Source organism: Marmota monax, unplaced genomic scaffold, assembly GCF_021218885.2.
Source record: "Marmota monax isolate L192 unplaced genomic scaffold, Marmota_monax_Labrador192_F-V1.1 WCK01_AAM20220418_F8-fsc00017, whole genome shotgun sequence".
Classification (NCBI taxonomy): Eukaryota; Metazoa; Chordata; class Mammalia; order Rodentia; family Sciuridae; genus Marmota; species Marmota monax.
The window spans coordinates 7,275,029-7,294,020 of record NW_026695241.1 but is presented as its reverse complement, the minus strand read 5'-3'; the positions used below and the strand labels follow the sequence as shown (position 1 = coordinate 7,294,020).

Below are 18,992 nucleotides of genomic sequence, written 5' to 3'. Positions count from 1 at the left end.
TTAAAAAGGAACAAAGAAGAACAGAGTCCAATTTCTTAAAGCTGTCAGGAAGGCCGGGAGAAGCAGAGAGCGATGAAAGATGGTTTGAATCCCTGCATCAGTCCATAATGACACCTATTAAGGGCTTGGGTTGGACCATTCCTGAGGACAACACTGTACTCTAAAAGTGGGGCATTCCCATTGCTCAGGAGGCCACAAGGCCTTCAGGAGGCAGAAGAACCAGTCACAGGAATGAGATAGGTCCCTATGACAAGCTGGGTAGATCCTAGTGACCAGATCTGTCTGCTAGGTGTGGGATGTGGGCCTGAGTCAGGAGAAAGAAGGAGCAATATCTTCACTTAAGGTCATTTTCATGGAAGGAGACTTCCAGAACTCAGTAGTCTAGCTCCAAAGATATGAATAAACCTTGGGTGGTAGGTAGAAGTGAAGTCCAAGTAAAGAAAAGAGTTGTCTCAAACTTGACATTGTTCAATGGCCAAGAGAAGGTGAAGACAAGAACCCTGCTTGGCTAAATCAAGGAGTATCGTGGCCTCATTTTCAAGGTTAGTCCAAGATTGAACAGGCCAGACTTTTCAAAATGGCAGCCTGGCATTAATGAGGTCCTGGAAAGGAATGTCTAAACATGGGTATTGCTTAGCACCAACATGGTAAGCTGGCTTCAAGGAGCATCTCCTACCAACTCACAGGAACAATTCCTACAGGAGAAAGGAAGTTCTCCCCACCGGGATTCATGATGGAGCCTGTTTCTCTCTCCCCAGGTTGTAAGCCCTGAAATTCTATCAGAACTTTCTCATGTGTGCATTCATCCACACATGCTCGTGGCCACATGTCTGCACATTTATGCATGTAACCAGGCACTGCTATAGTTTGTAAACTGATGACAAGGGAAGGTTTGCTTCAGCATTAGTTCCTCCTATGGCCTGGGATATAAATGAGAAGGATAAGTTCAGAAACTATGGTGCTGTAGGCTATAGAAATATCTACTCACAACCTGCTTGTATCTCAGGGGGAGTATTCAAAAGCATCATGGCACTGGCAGCATCAATGTCAGGATCTGGAAAAATCAACCAATAAATAACATTATTTACAACGGGGCCGGTGTGTGTGTGTGTGTTTTTATCCCTGTAAGTTACCGTTTATGAATGCAACAGAGGAAAAAAAAAAAGAAGAAGAAGAAGAAGAAATCTGGGAACTAGATGAGCTGTCCCAAAGGTGACTTTCTTACCATTTGGATTTGAGAGGAAGAAAACATATTCTAGAAGGAGATTTAAGAAGCATGTTAGTAGCTTTTTCCCCCTAACCAGATGAGAACAGTCTCTTCTCATTTTGCTAATGTCATCATTTGCACTGTATGTTCCTGTAAGTTGCTGATCTGTGCTTTCCCTCAGCCTTTACCCTGCGGTGGAGGAGCAGGGGAGGCAGTGACAATGGGAAGTTCAGCCACAGGAATCTTTATGAACTGGGGAAAGCTCACAGCATTGAGAGAAAGCATTAAATACACCTGCATCAACTGAGATACAAACAAGACATTTGGTCATTTCCACTGTCAGCAGAATACAAATGACAATTTACGAGGTGTTGTGTGTGTACCGTGGTGGTGGAGGCATTAAAAAAAAGCACTTAAAATATAAAGAAAAAATGTAAAGTTCTGATGTTGAGGGCTCAGTGCTTGTTTCTACATCTATTATTGCTTTTAATACGGGCCAAAAAAACCCCCATTATTTTATTGCTATAATTCTTAATAGGTTTCCGAATCCTTACCGATCCACCAGTTGACAGATGGCAGGTTATACAGAGACAGAGAAAAATATTATCCTTTTATAACTAAATTCATTTTCCTCTGAGAAACAGCAGCGCTGCTGCTATGGAAATGAAGGTCACCATGGCAACAGTAAACAACCCCCAAGAATGGTCACTGAATAGGCTGAAAAGAACATCTGCCCCAGCACAGCGTCCCAGCTGCCCTGGGGCGAAATTCGCTAATAGTGCGGTGATGCCCCGTGACAGAAGCTGCCGCCTGTGCCCTGTCCAAATAAATGAAGTGTGCAATTGAAGTCGACATCAAAATGCCTGCCCTTGCAGATTACCGCCTCCATGTCCGCTAAACCCGGTGACTAATGATGGGGGAGACGGGGGGGCTCGCGCTTGTCAGTTTTTGCACAAATTACATACCAAAAAATTCAATTTACTACTAATGGCTCCATGGCACTTTATTTTGGGTATTATGTGAGAAAATTACTTTTTTTTTTTACTGTTTTAAAAAGTACATTTTTCATACTTTATATGTGCAGTTTAATTCCAAGGGAGTAATGCGATGCAGTATAAAGACCCACGAGCGATTAATAATAGGAATGATGCTGGTTTCAGAAGACAATGTCTCAAAAAGAAGTAAAGGAACTTTACTCTGCAGGCCTTTTATTTTTTTTTAACTTTGCCTGCAGGAAGCCTGTTAGTTATACTCCATAATGCAGTAAAAGTTCATTTTAATAAGTATATATTGTGTGAGAAACAGGTAAATAAACTTATTTGGCAACTCCTGAGGTGAGATTCCTAAAACAGTCATCCCTCCGGACTAAAAGAAACACCCCCACATGCATACATGTATGTACAGGCACATATACACATACACAGAATGATTAATCGAAAAGCTCCAAGTTCTGCTCACTGCTCCCAGGCTCCCACTGCCCGGCTCCCTTCACCTCCCTACAGGTCCTGCTGTTAGTAGTGTTGCTGGCACCCATGAGCCCAGAGAGACAAGCTCTGTGGCTTCCTCCTCCTATCCCTCCTTTCACAAAGGAGCCAAGAAAACAAGCTGTTGCTTCTCACCAAACAATGGTTCTGTGCCTTCTCTGAGAATTCAAATGCGACAGGTGACCTACCATTGGCCTGAGTAGATGGTCTCACCTCCCAGGGAGACCAGGAAGTTTCCCAGCTAAGAGGAAATGCACTGAGACGTCAGGAACCTTTCCTATTAATTTTGCTAGTAAATGAAAGCTCTGTATTCTTCAAAAACACACTGGACCACAGTCTGAGGGCCACAGATTAACAGAAGTCATGATGCAAGAAAGAGAACCTAAAAGAAGAGGACCATCAACATTCACAGGATTTCAGGAGAACTGAAGCTTGGGGAGCCTGTCAGACCCACACAACAACCCTCTATGTCACCTGCACCACCCAAGCCAAGCCAGGCAGATACACGAGTAGACAAGTACAGGTTGCTGGAAGATAAACTCCATCTTTCCTTCTAACCAGATATGCCATGCCCCAGGGCTCCACAGAGAACAATACTAATGCCGCCATGATACTCAGGCCAGTCTCCAGGCACACGGGTAAGTGGAGCACACAGTGTTCTCAAGGTCTGATTCCTGGTGCATTCCTACAGCCCTACCTTCTACGCTGAAAGTCCTAAGAAGCCTGAGGAAGAGAATGGAATGGAGGGCAGGGTTTGGGATTCTTGCCCCTGGACCTCTTGGCAAGCAAACTGACAAATGAGGACTGCATGGGTGGTGTGTGATCACGCACACCCGCCCTAAGTGCCAGCTCTACCCCAGGGGATACAGTGAGGGCCATTCTTAAGCGGGGGAAGAAAAAAAAAAAAAGGTTTCTTTAGTGATGAATTACATCAGTAAAATACACCCATTTCAAGTGCACAGCTAATAAATTCTGACAAATTTTATACTACCATAATCAAGATTAAGAACACAACAAAGATACACATTTCCATCATCCCAAAAAGTTTCCTGGTACCCTATTACAAACACACCTGTCCCTGCTCCAGGCAAACCACTACTTTGCTCTCTGTTACTTACCTACTATATGATGTCACTAGTTCATTTCTTACAATTATCATTAGTAGTATTTCACTGAATGGACATACCACAGTTGGTTTATCCAGCCACCTATGGATGGACATTTGACTTGTTTCCAGGTATTTTAAAAAGCTGCTATGAATTTTTGTACCAGGCTTCCAGGGCATGTTTTCTTGAGTAACTGTTGTGAGAGTATGTTTACAGGGAATTGCTAAACCATGCTCTGTGCAAAATAAGAGGTTATAGTTTTTCAACATTTTTGCTAACACTTGAAATTGTCGATCTTCAAAAATTTTCACCATCTAGTGAATGTGCAATAGAATTAACTGTGTTTAAGTTTGTACTTCCCTGATAACAAGTTATATTGAGCATCTTTTTATGTGCTCAGCAGTCATTTGTGCATCTTCTAACAGGAAAAGTTGGCTCAAGACTTTTGCCCATTTTTTTAAATTAAGTTGTTCAATTTTTTTTTTTTTTTTTTTTGGCTATGTGGCATCTTTTGTTTTCATTTGGTAGTGAACTTAATATAATATTATCTGGGTTCAATACCCACATTTACAGATAAATGAAAATGGAGTAATCAACAGACCTCTTTCCTCAACCAGTAAGCTAAGCACTGACTTTCTAGATCTGTTTAGGTCAATACCAGAAGGTCTTTATTTAGCTCCTGGTGTGACATACCTGTATGCTGGTCCCCACCCTGACACCCTCTGTGTGCCGTAGTCCTCAGAGTAGACAACCTCCCTTCTCTCCTACCCAGAGTTGTTATAATGCTTATTATTACATATTATTAAAAGGCCCAAGTTTCTACTCCCCCTTTTAACGGTCATGAAAATAATGCATGTTAAACATGAAGAAATATATTCCAGGTGGATATTACTTGAGAAATACATGCCTTCTCTATGGACCCACTTCCAGACTCATATTTTCTTCTATATATGTCCAAAAATTGTCTATGTAAGAACAAGCATTTCTGTATAGTCACTGGAATGCCAGCACACATGGACTTATACTCAGGCACACAAATCTATTTTTTAGAAATCAGGTTTACAATAGTTCCCCCTCAGCTATGGTTTTGCTAAGCTTTGGTTTCCCATCATTTGGAATTCCTGAATGGACAATCCCAGAAGAAAATAACTCATGTCTTTTATTAGAGTACATTCTTATAATTATTCCATTTTGGTTTTAGCTATTGTTGTTAATCTTTTATAGTGATTAGCTTATAAATTAAATTCTGTCATTGGTATGTTTAGGGGAAAATATACACAGGAGCCAGTACATCTGTGGTTTTAGTCATCCATTTGGGATCATGGATGCCTTGAGATTAAGGGGAAACTACTGTATATGGAAAACAGTTTTCTGAAATTTCTTTAAAATCATTTTCACTTCAGCTTGGCACAGTGGCACACACCTACAATCCCCATGACTTGGGAGGCTGAAGTAGGAAGATCCCAAGTTTGAAGCCAGCCTTAGCAACCAAGCGACTCTGTGTCAAAAAAAAAAAAGAAAAAAAAGGTGGCAGGGGGTAGGGTGCTGATGTATATATACAACAAATGTTGGCAAACCTTTCATATTAGTATAATTATCTAAAGTTTTTCTAGGGTGCTGCCTTACGGCGTTTGCCAACCCTAGCTCATGGATCTTTTCTTTAGATGGTAGATTTACCAAAAGGCAGAAACAAAAATTTGAGTTGGTTGTGGAACCGGGGGCCAAATACACTGCTCTCCCACAGACCTGGGACCCCTGAAGACCAGCCTCTACCAGTCCTTCTAGCTGCTTCTTTCATCCCTCCTATGAAGACCAGCATGGCCCCAGCTCTCTCCTCTGCCCTCCACTGCCCCTCTCTCTGGGGCTCAGTCCCACTGTCCACCTTGGGTCATAAACTGTTGTCATGAGCACACTCTGGGTCTTCCTAAAAACCTCTCTGACCAGGAGAGCCTAGTGAAGGTTTTCCTCTTTGGGTAGCAGGGGTACATTCTGATAGAAGCCTCCCTTTTACAGAGAATATTTGTTTTGCAGTTTCTTGGCCAGAGTCATTTTTTGGGGACAGAGGAGCTGTCTGGGCATGGGGGATGCTTCTGCCTCACAGTCATGGCTGATTCTGAAAGGCTATCCACCTAGGGGAGGGCAGTGATGGACTAAAGGATTTTTCCTGGCTTAAAGGGTGGTCCACCAGCCACCTCTCCAGATGGTTCAACCTGGTTTAGGATTAAAAAAAAAAAGGGGGTATTTCATCCAAGAACTCTTTCTAGGAATGAAGATCCACTTGGCAGGAGTGTCCTCTATGTTGTATTCTGGGGAGCCAGAGTGGGGAGCAGGGGAACAAGGAAGCATTGCCTCTTTCATATTGGATAGGTGATTCCTCCCAACTGTAGCCAACTTGGCATCCTAGTCCAGGAACCCAAGTCACTCACTATGGGTTAATTTAGTACAACAGGCAGCATGCTGTCATGGCTGCTTAATAGAGTTGCGACCATCATCAACACGGAGCCAATATCAAATCCTGTATTAAAAAGATTCCTTTGCTCATGCTTCAGTGACAATGTTCCTTCTCCTCTGGACTGGTTCCCAGCGGCCCATTTCAATTTTCATCTGTAATGCAGTTGTCTTATCATATTGCCTCTTCCCTGGAGTCCAAGACTGAAAAACAGTCCCACCCCTTAAAGATGTTTTCAAATCCTCTCCTCTTGAACGGACACACACAACGATCCTATGCTACAGCGAGAGAAGCAGGTGACAAAGGTTCCAGAATCAGGGATTCAGCTCTTTGGATTAAGAAAAACATTCAGCCTCCTTTTCCCAAGGTGTGGAGATGGTTCTTTCTGGGAAAGGAAGAGGCTTTTCCTCTGTGTGTAGGATGAGAAAAACACTAGCCTGGCAGGAGGATCTGGAGGTTCCAGTCCCACATCTGCACCAGACTGTTTTTTTTTTTTTCATTTCCTTCCACACTCTTCCTGGCTCTGCCTTTAATGTCCCTTGACTTCTTCTTCCCTTTCTAATCTGTGGCTGCCAGGACTATGGGCCCCAAGAGGCACCAACCAAATGAGCCATCTGCTCCAAAGCCTCTGGAGGCAGCGAACGCTCTCAGAAAGGTTGGGAGAACATACTACTGTCCCTGGAAAGCTGTGGCCCGTCATGGTGGGCACCTGTAGGTCCACTCGAGAGCCACCCATCCAGGTTGGTGCAGGTATTTTGTGGGTTCCTGGTGTGATTTCTGTCTGCATTCACTCCCCCCCCCTCTGGGATTTTGTACCAGAGAGAAGTGACTCGTAGAGGCCATGTATTTTAACAAACTAAGAATATGAATGCCAACAGGAAGCCCCTGGTTTAATTCTCATAGGCCAGCCTCAAAAGAATGTAAGGGATGACCGACCGTGGCATCTCCGAGTTGAGTTGACCGACTCAACAAAATGATGACAGAACATTCTCCATGTGGAAAGCCCGAGACAACAGCCATGACTTCTTAGAAATCATTTAGCTTCCCATAGGGCTGATGTGTTTCTTTTTTTTTTTTTCCCCTCTTTCTGCTCTCCTTTACACAGGAAGTGTTTTACAGGATGATAAAAGATCATTATGTAACTGAATAAAAGTTATTTAGGAACAAGCAAAATAACGAAACAATGACACACACTTGAACGGAAATTTTCAGATATAAGAACATAGGTACACTGGGCACGTGTGCATACTAAGATGCTCATACTCTCTCCCATGTTCTCCCCTAGAAAGTGAACTGTGCCAGGACATCTCCTCCTTGCTCTCCCCCTAGTCCCAGTACCTCGCCCAGTGTTAGGGACCTAATGGGGTGCAGATAAATAGCTACTGAATAAATGAATGAGTGGCTCATCCAGTCTGCTGCTTAGCTGACTCTAACTATCTGAAGCTCAGCACTAAGCTGAGGGAGTTGTGTTTGATGACCCCAGGGTATAAGATCAACCCTAGGTGAAAGAGTTTTTAAAAAAAAAAAAAATTTCAGGGAATTCTGATACATGGGAAAGGTGAGAACCACATTTAAGAGCAAATCAAGGGTCTGTGAATACCATCCAAAGAAATCCACTGAGGAAGACAAGTACGCCCCTGATATCCTTTTTCATTTATGATTTCACTAGACCTCTTTGCTTTGAAACATCTTTCTCCATTTTCTACAATTCTGAGTGAGAGTGACACATCTGAAAGTATTTGCTTAAAAATGGAGAGAAAAAAAAAGTGACTAATTTAGGGCCAAGGGGACAAGAAACAAATGAAACAAAGAAACAAAACAAGCGGAACATTTCCTGGGGACCTGAGTACATCTGCTTGGTTTCATCTATCATCACCTTACTAAGCCACTGTTTCTCAGCGGAGGGAAATTCCGCACTCCTGCCCAAGGAGGTATGGCCACGTCTGGAAACATTTTTGATTGTCATGACTAAGCGGGAGGGGAAGTGCAGCCCCGGCTGGGTGGAGAGGCCAGGGACGTTGCCCAGCATTCTACAGGGTGCAGGAGAGTCTGCACCACCAAGCACCATCCAGTCCGGAAGCGGGGTTGACAAGCCCTGTCTGTGCTACACTCATAGATCCATGAGCTAGGGTTGGCAAATGCAGCTTCTGGAACAACTCTCTCGAATAGAACGCCATCAAGAGCAAACAGATAATACCATTCATCTTGTTGATGTCTTTAATTTCACTCTTCTTTTTTTGCAAGATCCCTAGGTGCAAGTTAAGACAGACAGAATATCTACACTTGCAGCTTTGAAACCACTGAAGATTCGTGCCCTTTGGCTCTTGCTGCAGTAGATCAAGACATCTCAAACGGCTGCCTCTGATCAGGAAGGAGAAAGGGGAGGTGCAGTGAGCTCTAGTGATGTCACTGGCCACCAACACTCTGTCCACTTCCAAAGGGAAAGAAGTTGTAATGTGAGGAGCAACAGGGATGAGGTGGGAAACGCGAGGAAGGATTCACCACGCACGTGCAAATGTCCAATGGGTTCTCAGCGAGACTGGGAGAAAGTGACACCACAGAGCCCGGCGGACAGCTTCAGCATGGCCAGGGTTTTAGCGAATGAAAGACTCATACAAATAGATGCCCAGTTGTGACTTTAAACATCTTCTTCACGATGAGAGCTGATATAGAGAATACCAAAAATGGCCTGTCTGCCCAAAAAAATGAGCCCAAAGAACACTTGAAACTCCCTGTTGCTCCGAAGGCACCAGGAGAGTGAGAACCAACCATCAAACTCACGGGAACCAACAGCTGACTGTTGGACCAGAAAGGTGATCCATGTCCTTCTGGGGTGAGGGAGGGCGGATCACACACACATGCAGCATTCTGGGTGCTATCAGGCTCCCAGCCATGAGTCTTTTGAGTTTCTCTCAGCTTAAAAAGAGTGACTAGTGAGCTCCAGAGGAGGATTTTACTGAGCCTGAGGAGCAGAGTCACCATCGACTCTACACATGAGGAATGCGTTACAGCTCCCAACCCAGGGCGTCTTTCTAACTTGGATCAATGGCCCATTTATTACCCCCTAACGCCATTTCCTGCAGAAAGAGATCCTGGAAGGAAGTGCATCCTGGCTGGGAGTCAGATGCCCGGGTCTGTGGTCTCTGGAGGTCTCGGAGGAGCCCTGTGTCTAACCTGGCACTAGGGTGGGGGTTGGGGACTTTTCCTGGGCCTCCCTGACATCGTCACTATTGCCATTGCATCTCTGCTGGAGCAGCAGGGGAGCACGCTGACACTCCCCACCCGGGTGCCCCCCACTTCCGTTTTCTTCCCACAAGAGCTGCTTTCACTCTGATGTCTTCTGGGCCCTTTGATTCTAATTGTTCATTTCTGAGGAGAGGTCCATGTTACGTGCTCATTCTTTTTCCTGCTGTTTTTGGCCTCCAGCCCTTTGCTGAAGAGTCACCCCAACTCCCCTTAAACTGGGTAGTCTAATTCTCCTAATGGTGACTGCCTACCCCTTTGTTACCTTTGACTAGTTGATGGAAGTCTTTCTAGAAGCTACCTGAGAGTCAACTGAGAGGAACCATATGGGCTAAAACTAAAATTTTAGAACTTGAAGACCAGGGCACAGGCAACAAGTGACCCAGAACAAGTTATGTCTTTGTCCCATGTATCATGGGACAAGACTTTTATTTTAGAGGCAAGATTCTTTGGTTAGTCCTGATTGGCTCATTTGATGAGCTGTGTTGTACTTATCTTTGGTTTCTTTTTTTTTTTTTTAATAATTTTTTAACTTCTTGTAGGAGAGAGAATCATAGACCTCAGAAGTCCCTTCCCCTCTGCAGCTCATCCAGTTGTAAATCTCTGTTCACTGCACTCTCTGATTTCTGATAGCCATGAACAGAGAGGACACTGGAGGATGGTGCAGAAAGAGAAACAGAGGAGACACACTACAGCCCTCCAGGCTCTGGGATTCTTTGAAAACCTTCTTCTTTCTTCAACTAGTGATACAGCCAGAGCTTATCACCCCGGAAGGGACGGAAACCAGCCCTGGGTGCACAATAGCTTCCCCGGGAGCACGAACAAGATGAGCCCCGAGATCCTCAGAACCTGGCCGCTCTTGTGTCTAGAAGGAAGCAAGGGCCAAGCCCAGAAGCCAGAGTAAGAACCAGAAAGACACTGGAGACAGTGTCCCCAGAGGGACAATCAGACCTTCAGATGGCTGATAAATAACTGTCAGGGAATGCTGGGGGCCCAGCAATGCCTGGATGCCACGCTGTTGGCCTGCCTTCTCCAGAGCCCAGGTCTCCCCACCCACCATCACTTCTCCCCTCCTATGGGAAAATCATCCCCTGCTCAGTCCCTATCCAGAGGCTCCATCTTCCTCTGTAAATGGCTGGGGTTGCTGGCAACCTGGCACCAACTCTCCTTTGGTGACAGAGGTTCCCATGGTGGCCTGGCCCCTGCTGGGTGTAGCAGCGCCGGTAAGCGCTGACAATTGAATAATTCCACTTGCACTTCATTAGCTGTCTTCATCTGGGCACATGTGCCAAGCCCCTTTTCCAGGAGCCAAGAATCCGTCTTGGAGTGACACTGGCAGGTGTGTGAGTGAAGGGATCACAGCTCAGAACCCTGGCATCGGTGCCCCGAGACACGCCTCCTCTCAGAGGAAAAGTCACAAGATCACCCAAGAATTCACTTTGGAATCTGGTTGCTTAAACCCTGTTTGGGTCATCTTACTAAAGGATCAGAAGAGGACAGATCCAACCAGCTCTCCTTCCTGATGCCCATGCCCGGGTGCCCACATACACACAAACAGGCACCCAGACACTACAACCGCCCCCAGTACAACCAGGCTTCTCTGGTAAACAAGTCCTCTGAAAACCCATCTCTTACTTTCTCCCTTAGAGACCTGAGCTTCAGTTACAAAGAGGGACCAAAGTAGAGGAAAGCGTATGTCCCATCAGAAACTCAGGGTCCTTATCCCACTTCAGTCTGTGTCTACCACAGTGAAGACCCCACAGGCCCTTGGGATGACGGTGGTACATTCTCCTAAGGAGGGGTGCTGGACACCCTTGATGTCTCCTCCACTGTTATTCCAGAATGAACTTGGGGCTGCTGATTCTAGCAACAGGACGACAGGTCACTGAGCTCGGTGCAGGGATCAATTTAAGCACTTAGACTTTTACTCCACTGGTCTAATCCTGGCTCCTGGAAGGACCTGCTTCTCTTAGGGGCTACACCATAGGTGAGGAGATCATACTAATTGTCACTAATTCAGTTCTCATTGGATAGCACATACTCCTAGATACAAAGAGATGGTGGTACCACCCGTCCATTCTTGCAAACAAAAGTTATCATTAAACTGTTCATGAGTAGTTCATTTTAGACACAGTTAAGTATGGAAATATACAGATTCAAGATTAAGACTATAAATAAAGGACATGGAAATAAAAGGATTCCGTTTTTTATCCGACAAGATCTAATCACAACATTGTGTTGTTGGAAGAGAAATGAGAAGGAGCCCATCATACTTCCAGTCCTGCAGGGCTTTTTTTTTTTTTTTTTTTTTTTTTTTTTGCATCTTGGAAGCAGAAGATCCCAGGAAGCCAATGGGCAAGGAAGTTGGGAATGAACAGTTTGGGTTTCAGATTTAGCTTAACCATAAAGCCACAAGCTGATCTTTTGGCAGGCAAATGGGAAATGGGTTCTGAAAACAGCCTCCAGAGAAGTTTCCAGAAGGTTATTTTTAAGGGGGGGGGGGTATGTCTCAGGGATTGAACTCAGGGGCACTTAACCCCTGAGCCACATCCCCAGCCCTATATTGTATTTTATTTAGACACAGAGTCTCACTGAGTTGCTTAGGGCCTTTGCTAAGTTGTTGAGGCTGGCTTTGAACTCTCGATCCTCCTGCCTCAGCCTCCTGAGCCACTGGGATTACAGTCAGACACCATTGCACCCGGCTCTAGAAGGGTTTTTGAGAGAAGCTGCATCCCTAAAATAAGAATTTTGCCTGTAAGGGTCTACTTTGATGGATCCCTCTTTCTTTGGATGTGTTTGATTGGGTGGGGTGGCGGGGGGAGGAAGAGGAGAAGAGGGAAAAGGAAGAGGAGGAGGAGAAGAAGAATAAAGAGAGGAATTTCTTTTTTTCAGCCACACAGCATATGTGGTTTCTATGGACTGAATATTTATGTCCTGTGAATTCATGTGTTGATACCCAAACACCAACGTGATAGTGTTAGGAGGTGGGCCTTGGAGAGGTGACCAGGTCCTCTCAGGAAGGGTGAAGTCCTTGGGATGGGATTATCGTCTTTATAAAAGAAGCTCCAGAGAGCTGGCTTGCCTCTTCCACCACAGCAGGATGCAGCAGGAGGTGCCATCTATGAACCAGACTTGGACCCCCATGAAACATGGAGTCTGCTGGAGACTTGACTTTTTCAACGTCCAGAACTGTGAGAAATAATTTTCTGCTGCTTATAAGCTACCTGGTATGTGGAATTTGGCTGTAGCAACCTGGATCGTCTAGGACAGTGGGGAAACATCCAGAACAGCAGCACCAGCACGAGGGAGTTTTCCACGGAATGAAGTCCATCCAGGCCTGGAAGCTGGGCGCCTGGAAGAAGGTGGGTTCAGGCCAAACCTGACCTCCTCCTGCCGATGCCATGTATTTGGCTCAGAATTGTAAACGTTGAGCCAAGGAAAGGTCTTTCAGTTTACATCTGGGGTACACTGCTTTTGGAAAAGCCAAGAGGGTTGGACAAACACCAGACAACAGGACAAACAGACCCAGCCAGAAGGAAAGGTAACATCAGCCAAGGGTGACGGTGTGGGCGGGGGCTGCGGAAGGGCCAAGACACCTGGAGGGGAGCTCTGCAGGCCTGGGGGCCAGGTTACTTCACCAGAGCAGCTGGGCTCAGTCTCTCACCAGGAACCCACATTTCCTCGCTCAACAGGAGGAGGAAAAAAAAAAAAGCTGCAGCAAATACTGTACAAACAAAACCAGACAAAGACAATTAGAAAGTGGAGAAGGAAAAAATCCACCGCAGCCAAGGGCTACCAAGGCGTACGGTACCCGCATCTTCTCCCGCCCTTTGAAGATTCTTCTAGAAAGGGTTTTGGCATGTTTTTTGACAAGCTTGTGCTGAGCCCAATGTCTGCCCAGGAACCTCCAGGCTTCAGCAGTGCCAGAGGACAGCGTGGCTACTGCACTTTTAGGGTAAGGTTTTGGGGTGAGCGAGACAGCTCAGATAGACAGCTCAGCCTGTTTTTAAGCACACTGATCTTCCCAGCTCATCGTGTTCTGAGGAAACCTAGGGAGCATGCTCCAGTGAGCTCTTATCCCTGGGATGCTCGGCGACAGGCATCTGGCCCACCCTGCTAGGCCAAGTGGGCAGGAGGGAGCCTACTGCTGCCAGCCTAATGCCCCCCAGATGATTACTGCTCCAGAGTGTGACTCTGTGGGGGTGGGTAGAGGGTGAGGTGGGAAGGACAGGACGTGGAAGAGAGGGGTAAAGACGGAGCATACTCTTGCTGTGCTTGGCATGTCCACTGATGGTACTAAGGAGAAAAATGGACTGTTCTAAGAAAATGACACCTGGAGCCCGGTGCACCCCCTGAGCAAAACTCCTCAGAGAACCCTATAGACTGCCTCCTCAAAATAAGGCTCCCAAATCCCTTGTGGAACCTGACAGTTGGTGCCATTATGATCAGGGGAGAGATCAGAGGGACCAGGGGCAGAGGGAAGGCTGGCCATGCCTGCACGCACTGAGGCAAGGAACATGGGCCTGCCCAGTGTCACTGCAGGAAGCCTTCCTGAAAACCTCACCCACAGCAGTGTCCCCCTCCCCAGATGTCTGCAGCTCTTGTTACTGTCACCTGCCCTAGGGCGTCTTCTCCTTGTGCATGCAGAGTCTCACAAAGGGGTTGACCTTACTTGATGGTCTCTGAGCCCTCTCCACAGACCCGTGGGAAGCTGGTAATAATTCAGCCTCTGGAACAACATCACTGCTCCGAAGAATTTGCTAACATGCTTTTTATTTGCATTCTGGGGGGAAAGAAGGTGTTCCTTGGGCCACTGAGTACTTGGTTTGGGAAGCATGCTAGAGTCAAGAGAAGGAGAAGCACTGAGAGCGCCAGGTGGCTGCCCCACACCTCGGGCAGAGTGAGCCAGAGTTTCAGGTATCTGCACAGAATGAAGAGGAGGAGGAAGAAGTCCGTTGAACTGGCATACAGGGCATGGCCACCCTCCTGGACCTGATGGACAGCTTACAAGGAAGGGTCTTCTGATCCTCAAGGAATGGATTTTGAAGGGTATTCCACTCAGTCCTGTGCAACTCTGACCAGCTTCTAGGCTCTGCCACTTCCAGAACCCACCCCATTCTTCAACCACAAAGGCCTCCTTGAGGTTAACTGAAGCAGGACATGTCCATATCCTGGGTCCATCCTGTAACACTCACTTCATAGGGTCAAAGAAACACCGCCTACCAGAGGGGCTTAGCATATAAAAATGTAGTGTGCTTCTGAGCAACAGGTTCATCTAAAGAAGTTCTGTGTTATCAAGGTACTAAGAATTCATTTGGTAGAGCCTGAGATCGGTAACAAAATCAAAAGACCATGTGATTAAAATTACTGATGGCAACAGACTGTCATCTCTGAATGTCATTTCCCACTAAAGAAATAAGCACTCCCATATGGCGCAGAAACCATATAAGATAAGCCCAGAGGACTTCGTCATACCTGATGATGAGAATGCCATCAGAGTCTACTGAGGCATGTCCTAAGGATTCAAATGTACTTGAAGCCCTTCCCACTGGCCAAAGATGGGGTGAACGAAGCTCCCACCAGGAGAACAACTGCATTGCATTCAAACGCATCAAACATACTTAACCCAAAAGTTTGCAGTGATATTTATTTATTTTTAGAGAGAGAGAGAGAGAGAGAGAGAGAGAGAGAGAATTTTTTAATATTTATTTTTTAGTTTTTGGTGGACACAACATCTTTGTTTGTATGTGGTGCTGAGGATCGAACCCGGGCCGCACGCATGCCAGGCGAGCGCGCTACTGCTTGAGCCACATCCCCAGCCCCTGCAGTGATATTTAAAAGAATGCTAAAACTCATTGGTCGTCTTTGGGAAGTGCTGGGGAACTGACTCATTCTTTTGGAAACTGCTAAAGGGAAGAGGCAAACAGCTGCTAGGCCTTTCCTTGGTATACCTGGCGGCTAAGTGATAGACGGGAAGTTTCTCTCTACAATGTATTCGAGGTCACCTCAAGGAGGAATGATGAAACTGCACCTCCACTTTGCAGCCCCAATGAATGAATTTATCTAACAGTGATCACAAATGCTAATGACAAGAAGAAATACTTAGATACAACGTTTCACCCACCTGATGGCGGTAGGACACCCCGCTTAAAAGTAATCTTATGCAAAAATCTCTAGTGTTCAATCTGAATCTCCTCAAGCTTCCTCAGCAATGTTTCTCAGGCAGGACTATGTACTCCTGGGAACACCTGGCAATGTCTGTAGTCACTGATGTTTGCCATGCCTGGTGAGTGTGCTCCAGTGTGTGTGTCCATACTTGCATGCAACTGGCATCTAGTGGGTAGAGGCCAAGAGTGCTGATAGGACATGTTCTACAAGACACAGGACAGACCCCCCCCCCCGCCTCCCCAACAAAGAATTATCTGGCCCCAAACATCATGTGCCAAAGTTAAACCACCCTTCTCTAAGTCTAATTATTGATTTATTAAAAAATTCAGGGGACCGAGGAACATGCTGAATGACGATGCAAGATAAATCAGCAGAATCCAGATGATAGGGAACTCTATAGACCAAACAACCGAATCTCTTAAAAAATAATAGCGCCAGGGACTGGGGCTGTGGCTCCGTGGCAGAGCACTTGCCTAGCACATGTGAGGCACTGGGTTCAATACTCAGCACCACATAAAAATGAGCAAACAAAGTAAAGGTATGAAGTCCACCTACAACTACAACAACACAATAGCGTTACCAGCAGTCAAGAAAAAAAGGACAAAGTAGAGACAAATACAGAAGGAGACCCTAAAGAGGGGACCAGGAGGGATGGATCAGTAATTATAAGGTATGGAACGCTGCCTGGTTTTTGATTAAAAAAAAAAAGGGATTTAAAAGAATTATAAACAATTGGAAAAATGTAAACATTGATGAAGTATCAGGTAATTATCAAATTTCTCAGATGTGCTATTGACATTGTGGCTGTGTTAAAAAGAATCTCTACATTTTTGAAATAACAGACAGCAACATGTGCAGGAATTATACAATAATCCCTATCACTGGGGGGTGGTAGAGGTGGCAGGACTGAGGGAAAATACACATGAAATCAACGTGCCAAGGTGTGGTGGTGGTGGCAGGAAGGTAATTTGGGGACTCTGGTTTCTCTTTTTGCAGTACACTTGAGATATTCTATAATAAAAAAGTTTTCATAGTTTGAAGAAAATAGTGGCAGAAAACATGAGAGCAACTGTACGAGAGGTAGAATGTGGCCTTTGTCAATAAAAACAGGGCCTGTGACATGAGCTCCAGGTGACATGGGTTGTGACAAGGCCACTGGGGCAGACAGATGAGGTCTAGACTCACTAAAGTTTTATTTCCCTCTTGAACAGTTAAGTCTGACCTTCCACTCTCATGTGTTAACCAGTGTCAACCCCGAGGCTTCAACAGCAGGAAGGCCAGTTGGCGCAGGCCAGGAGAGGGCTGGGGGAGGGGACAGATGTTCACACTCTTCTGACCCCTGCAGGCAATTAACTTATACTCCCAAGCAGGAGGTGCCATTATCTTTAACTCGGTGGGCCTAACTGTATATAATTAGAGGTCATAATTACAGTTCTCTTTTTAAAATGTGACCATAGTGTCCAAATTGACCTCTTGTGGTGGCCTGGCCTACCACTGAGAAGTACAAAAAAGGAGGCCCCAGGCTTCACTCCACAGCCTTACATGATGGGCAGCCCACGGTCCCACGGAACTTCAAGGCCAAACATCCACACTTACTCCCTGGGGAACTTTCTATCAGTTTGGGGTTTCCTAAGCATCACTTTTCAAGGAGAAATATTTTATTTCTTTAAAGACCCAGACTGGTCAGAGCTTTCACACTCTTTAGACCACGGGGAAATGGGAAATGCAACCGGTCAAATTAATATGCCAGCAATTCTGTGCCTCTACTGTCTAATTATCCATGAAATGACCAAGCTGAAAAGATCAATTTCTGATCAGCTTTCCACTGGAGTATTTTGTTAAGTTGTATGGGGACTCTACTTCACTTAAAAACGCCGATTTATTATCCATTTATTACATCTTAGAATCAGCTCCATCTAGTAATATTTCCAAATTAGCCCAAATCATGATCTAGAATGAATCCTTGGGCAGGGAAGTCAAACCTACCTGGACTTTCTTGTTGGCAGACTGCAGGCAGCTCTGCCCATGAAGTACCAGAATTTTGTGAGCTGAGAGAGATCCTCTGTCAAGGAAAGGGATAGGCAGGCCTGGAGGAGTAAAAGACCTCTCCCTGAGCCGGCGGGCTGGCAGGGGGTTAAACAGGAGACAGGAACCAAGCCTGACCCCATCTCTACCCCATCCGCTTGCCCTCTTTACCTGTCTCTTATGCATCAAAGAGGTTCTATCCTGTAAGACAGGATGGTTATCAGTTCATCCTATTAAACAAGATGAAACAAGTCCTCTCAAATGCCTCTCCTAACCATACAATGACAACCCCTCTAGGGTGAAATTGGGTACCTGTTGCCGTCCCTGGATGTTTGGAAGAGTAAGCTTTCTGTTAGCCTAAAACACTTCAAGCTCACTGGATAGTCCAGAAATACATAGGATAAAAGCAAATGAGATGACAGAAAATCCAAAACATTTTATGACCAAATTGTGACCATTGCCTTCTTTGGTGGCCAGTGCTAATCCTGGTCCCTTACTTCCAACACGAAGCCCAGGCAGCTCATCTGTGCCTGAATTTCACTTTTTAGGAGCATCTGCCTCTTAACTTTCACCAATAGCCCATAAATTGTCCTGACAAAGAGCCAACTGCTTTCCAACAGTATTTTAAATCCTCAGCCAATGCTTGAAAAATTGCAGAGAGATATGGCAGCACTCGCTAATCTCTTCCTGGCTGAAAAGAGTTAGAGAACATTCCAAAGTTTGATATAAGCTGTTGCAAATGGCTAACAGACAATATCACGTCACAACATTCACACAGCCCGGAGGTGATTCCCTCTTGGAGGCATGGGCTTCAAATAAATGGTCCTGGGAAATAGAGTTTTTACCAGTAGACTTTTCTTGAATAGAGCAGCCTGGAAGTGAATGATGGCTCTCTATATTGGTAAAAGCTTCTTTATTCAGAAAAGAAAAACTTAGCCTCTATTCAGAGATGTCCAAAACTAGAGTTTAAGTAGAATAATTGCCTTCCTGCTTTTATAGATGTGTCACTACTAAGAAATACTACTTTACTACTATTTTCTTTTGGTTCAGCAAAAGAAAGCAAAGGAACAAGTGTAAATTCATCACAACAAAGGTACTTAATTGAGACCAGTGCATTTGCATCTCAATGCAAAGTCCCTGCCCCACACACCAATGGGACAGCTTTGATAAAGTTGTTCTAACACAGTAGTGGATAAGGAGGAACTTCTCAGTGGAAAAAGTCTAAAGTTTATGTTACTCCGTGGAAAATTTCATATAGTTACTTTGAGGAAACCCAATGCTACACTTCACAAGTATTTTGCAAAATATGT

At 45.3% G+C, this 18,992-nt stretch overlaps 1 protein-coding gene across 7 annotated transcripts in view; it reads right to left on the bottom strand.

Moving 5' to 3' along the window:
* Window positions 1–18,992, bottom strand: part of Foxn3 (forkhead box N3) — a 387,213-nt gene that overhangs the window by 30,761 nt on the left and 337,460 nt on the right. For 3 of the 7 annotated variants that reach the window (XM_046440684.2, XM_046440690.2, XM_046440688.2), the window contains one exon: window positions 989–1,054. The exons of 2 other annotated variants lie outside the window; for them this stretch is intronic. In XM_046440684.2, the coding sequence (XP_046296640.1) occupies window positions 989–1,054 (66 nt within the window). The remainder of the gene's footprint in view (window positions 1–988; window positions 1,055–18,992) is intronic. 2 more of the 7 variants (XM_046440692.2, XM_058577802.1) reach the window with 1 other exon arrangement.